Source organism: Mus musculus, chromosome 13, assembly GCF_000001635.26.
Source record: "Mus musculus strain C57BL/6J chromosome 13, GRCm38.p6 C57BL/6J".
Classification (NCBI taxonomy): Eukaryota; Metazoa; Chordata; class Mammalia; order Rodentia; family Muridae; genus Mus; species Mus musculus.
The window spans coordinates 49898790-49904113 of NC_000079.6; the positions used below are offsets into that span (position 1 = coordinate 49898790).

The 5324-nt window shown below is 46.8% G+C and overlaps 1 protein-coding gene across 1 annotated transcript; it reads right to left on the bottom strand.

Moving 5' to 3' along the window:
- Positions 1 to 259: 259 nt before the first annotated feature.
- Gm8674 (predicted gene 8674) lies at positions 260 to 3534 on the bottom strand. The gene has a single exon (XM_017315659.2). The coding sequence runs from the start codon at positions 3421 to 3423 to the stop codon at positions 400 to 402; it is 3024 nt and encodes a 1007-aa protein (XP_017171148.1). The 5' UTR covers positions 3424 to 3534; the 3' UTR covers positions 260 to 399.
- Between the last annotated feature and the right edge of the window lie 1790 nt (positions 3535 to 5324).

The following is a 5324-nucleotide window of genomic DNA, read 5'->3' on the forward strand; positions in this document are numbered from 1 at the left end:
GACAGAAAGATTAATACTAACTGCACAGTAATAGGACTGTGTGAGTATGACACATCTATGGGACTGTGCCTCCCCATGGGCCCTGTCTCTCCATAAACTGCACTGAGGGAGAAGCAATGCTGTCCTTCCCCTGCTCCATCACTGTAGGACAGAAACCACTGTGCTGAAAGACAGGAGCAGGAACCAGGAAGCAACTCTGGTCTGGGAAGGAGCCATGAGCAGGCAAGGAAGAACTCCAGAAAAAAAAAAAAAGTTTCCTTGCAAGGACAAAACGAAGTTTATTATCAGGAGGCATGGGGGAAACAATGGCTGGGCAGATGGGACATCTTCTAGAAGATCCTGGTGTGGGAAGGCATGGATGGCCTGAGCCACCTGCTCCTTGACCTATTCTGGTAAGGTCTACCTGGGGTCAGAGTCTCGCTGGGTAGGAACTAAAGCGGAGCAGTCAGTTCCCCTGTGCTTGATTGGATGGTTCTCTTTGGGACTCAGAAAGCAGCCACAGCCCATGGTTTTCTTTCTGCTTTGATGTGGGTCAAAGGCTTTATGGTCAACACCTGGCTCCTGTGTTTCTCCAATTTTTCTGTATCTGAATGAATACTTGTGCCCCTCAGGACTTCTATGTGCACAGTGGCCCATTACAATCCTTGTTCTACCTGAGCCAGAGGCTCTCTGGTCAGCAGGAGCTGGCTCCTGCATGGGTCCAATTCTAATGTGTCCACATCGAATTTCTTTCCCCGTGGGCATGTGGAGCTGGTCAAAGCACATCCCTCTCTTTTCTTGGTTCACATGTTGGTCACATGCTCTCTGGTATTCAGTCCCTGACTGCAGTTTGTCTCCAATTCCTTTATATGTGAAGGGATAATTATGCATCTCAGGGCTGGCATGGCCACAGATCCTCCTGCTTGCTGGTCTGCTATAGTTTGTGTCATACAAACTCTCACATGATTGGGATGAGCCACGCAGGTGGGATGTCAATGATTCCACTTCACACCCTTGAAACTTTGATGGGTCTCCTCCAGTGTTCTCCAAGATCTGGAACAGTATATCCACAAGGGAATGCAGTTCTGCTATCATACTGTAGATTTTAGATTTCCTTGTTGGGACTTTCTTTGTATGCTCAGCAGGTAGTGGGGGCTGATCATTCTTTAATGATTCCCCTTGTCGGGTGTGCTCTGTGCTGAGGTTTCGTTCTTGTAAAGCATTCCTTGTGATGTTCTTCCAGGGGTTTTGAGAAGTAGCCTCTCCTTTTTCTGTTATCCAAGTCTTTTCTGCAGCCTTGAGCTGTGTGTAGCTCCGGATAGAATGCCTTAGTCTCTCAAGCCTTTCTCTCTGACCTATGGCTCTAGATCTTAGAGTTCCCTCCCTCTCTTCACGTGGATCAACCCCCTTCACATTCTCCACTTTGATCTCATCCTTTGGGACACTGTTCTCTTGAGTATAGACCCTCTCATGTCTCCTCCTGAAGACATTGCATAAACCCTGGGAGGTCTTGGGGTTTTGGCATCTGGTCTGGAAGATGGGCAGAGAGTGCTGTGAAGGCAAGATGGCCTTGGCAATATGTAATGTACTGGGGCCATCTGGATCGTGTCTCACAAGCCAGGGTTGTGGCTGCTCCTTTGATATCAAGTCAAACTTACTGTATGCTTGTGGTATTAGACCTGAATACTGTGAGTGCTGTGGGGTAGGTGTTTGGAGATGGCATGGTCTTCTCTTAGTCTCTAAAGACCCAAATTCCCTGGGACTGATACTGATGGCTTGGTCATTGTGAGTGTTACTGGATCCCAGACTCAGCCTCCATGAAGGTGTTGGCTCTTCTTTCACCTCCAGTGTATTGTTTGGTTTGGCTGCTAAAGGTGGGACCCTGTCTTCAGGGTCAATCACAGGGCCAAGCCAGCAGTGTCCTGATTCAATATTCTGAAACCTCTTTTGTAGTGGAAGCTTGGCCATTTGGGTGCCGGAACTTGGTTGCAGGCTTCCTGTCCCAGTTGCAGGGACATTCTTGCTCTCCGGAGGCTTTACCTGGAAGCAGATAGCAGGTTGTGGAACACTCAGGCATCTCTGACATTGATCTATATGGGTCTCTGAGACCCTATGGCTGGCAGCAGGTGAAGGTGTTCTTTGGGTCTCCTGAACCTCTGCAAGTGAGTTTATAGACACAGCACTCTCTAGCCTGGCATCTGATAAGCTTTCCACCCTTGTCCCCCCTGGATCTTGGTGATGCAAATTTTCCAGGACCATGGCAGCCTTGGAATCATAGATGGGAGAGGAGGGAAAAACAAACTGGTGGAGATTTGAGGCTGGAACTCCAGGTGGGGTGAAATCTGTTGCATCAAGGATCTGCAAATATGGCCTTTTTCTTCGTTTCATGGGAAGCTTCATGATGCTTGATGTAAGCTTCCTTTCAGTGTTTGAGTCAAGGCAGGAACAATGCTCATCAGGGTTCACGTGGGACAGTTTGTCTGTCTTCAGTGCGCTTTTCCTGGGCTTCAGCACCTTCCCAGGGCTGCTGTTTGAAGTGCAAGGCAGGTCTAGGCCCTTTGGGCCAAGGCCCTTTTTGATGCTGTTATGTATGTCACAGGTTGCTATGTCCTTCTTTACGGATATTCCAAGGGGCACAGACCCCATCATTTTGTTACATTTGCATATTTTGAAGTTGAAGATGGATGGATGGGCAGGCTGAGAGAGTTGAGTCTTGTTCTTGCAATAGTGATTATCATTTTCTGGGAAACATTCCTGAAGCTGGGTCAGTTTCTGGGATAGGAGGAATCTGCTGGGAGTTCCTTGCTGTTCACCCCCATTTGTTGTATTGTCTTCATTCTGTGGCTCCTCATTGTTTTGGACCATCTGATAATGCTCAGAAAGGATGGATGCTGGCATGGTAGCTTTCCTATGCATGGTGCCCTTTGAGAAATTCCCAGTGGGAATGCTAATGTCTGTATCAAGTTTTTGGATATCATAACCATTGGTGTCTTTCCAATAAAGTCCATGTGGCCATGGCTGGTTTTCTGTTGGTAGTGATGTCTGTGTCCCTCTCTCAATGGTAGGACATGCTATTCCACAGGTCCTACTCTTGAAACAAGGGGGCATTTGGTTTGGTGTAGAACTTGGGACCATTTCCATTTCATGGAACCATGTCTCATTTTCCAGGCATTGTGTCACAATTTCCAGAGGCAATGGCAGGTCCTGGGAAAGCTGTGGTGGTCCTTGAGCCTCAGATAGGGTGTGGGCAGGGCCACAGGTATCACGAAACCTCATGGTTTTATGCTCTGCCAAGGAAGAGGTTCTGAGGACATGGGCAGTAGCCACAACTGAGTTAGAGAACATAGAGGATGTGCCCCAGGAAATTTGACTAAACTCCTTGTGTATGAGACCCTCCAAGACCTCAAGATAAGACAACAACTGAAAGAGAGGAAGGTGATCCATTTTCTGATTAGGGTTCCACAAGGGTTGTGGTGTGGAGTCCTGCAGGAGTTGCTTTGTGAGGCTATAAAGACAGGAGGCAAAAGCATCAGCCACAAGAAAGGATCAGTATGGCCATCAGTCTTTGTCAATATGGTACCTGCACTAGCTGGTATTTTCCCTCCATTGCCTCCATGTCACATGTTCAGAAGTCTCTCATTAAACATGACTGTCTTCCCATCCCACCCTGCATAGCATCTTCAGTATGAAGAGCTCACATTCTCGCACAAAAATTCTAAGAGACCAAGTTTCCTTACATTTTCATAGGCTGTGATGGAGTTTGGGTCTCTTCCACATGTTTTCTGCCACCTCTGCCACCTGGAGATAGTTATTTAGGATAAGAACAAGGAATTAGAATATCCAGGAGGGGGGCATATCTCTTATGACTACCCATTGCTAGGACTCTAATGCTCAACTACCATAGTGCAAGGACAGAGCACTGAAAGTGAGCAAGGAGATTGGATGGACCTCATCTCTCCATTTAAACTTTCCTTGCACCTCCCCCTTCTGTCATTTTCCCTTACAATAGTGCAAAGGACACAGCACCATTTATCTGAAAGAGAAATGCAGCTGTGAGAATTGAAGCTACCTGCTGTCAGGTTGAGCTGAGTACCCCTATACAGGGACACTGCATTAGTCCAGTGCCTTGAATAACACTCCCATGTGCAGCACCCATCCAAGGCCAACCACAGCTTCTTTCTATCACAATACCTGGGTATTCCCTGATTCTACTTTCCTTCCCAAAAGTCCCTCTTCCTTCCTGTATATCATGTCCTTGGACACATGACTCTCTCATCATGACCCTGGTTCACTAAAGGGCAGGCCAGATGGAATATCTCACCACAGAAAAGCAGAATCCTACCTTTTACAGTAACAGTTTTCTTCCTGGTCTTGCTGGGCCCCCTCTTCACATCCTGTCAGGTAGAAACAGCACAGATGAGTTGGGGTCTCTTTTTCCTTTCTGTGATAAACAAGCTACCTGCTCTGTTTGGTCCTATAATACATGAAATATATATTTCCCAGGGAGCTCTCTCTGTCATCCATTTTTGCCTCGTGCTCACTGAACATAAACTCATTTCTTTAGTCTTGTTGGAAAACCAACAAAAAGGGCAGTCTATGCCACACTTACCAGGGATGTCATCATGACCTTTACATGGTACAGTGAGTGTTTCTCAGACAGGCTCCTACCCAAGGCTGAGCTCAGCCTCTGACTCTGGGATGTCAAGTGATATCCGCTTCCTTAGACTTGAGGAGACTCAAGCCTTGATCTAAGGCCCTTGGTCTCATCAGATGCTTTGCAACAGCTTAGCACAAACAAAAGAAAGACCCTGAACAGAGGACAGATGATCTTCCTCTGCGCTTGTCCTGTTACCCCACCAACTCAGAAATGTAATCTGTCCATAGAGACTCACTAGTCCTTACTGGCCTCTCTGCCACCCTCTACAGATGATCTGAGAACTTCAGGCAGACACCTCAGGGCCACTGTCACCTCAGCCCTGCCTGTCAACTCCTTCAGACTCTTTTCTGGATATTCTCCTCTCCTGACTGTATGTACACGTAATTAAATTGTAGTTTCATCTTTCTTCCAACCTTCTTCATCCTTTTTTTGGTTCCACCTATTCTTTCCCGTAACAGTAGATAGGAGAGAGAAAGAATGTTATTGTTGGAATATCTTCTGCTGATTAGTAGCAGGGTCTGGGGGTGGGGGTTGGGTACCTTGAGGCATGTTTGATCTTTACTTCTGGATATCCAGGATAACTACTTCTTTCTTTTGTGCACATGAGTAGTTAGCAAAGCACAAACACCAGCAAGGTATAGGTACTAACAACAACCAACAACCCATCATACCTCTCAAGGAATTAGTA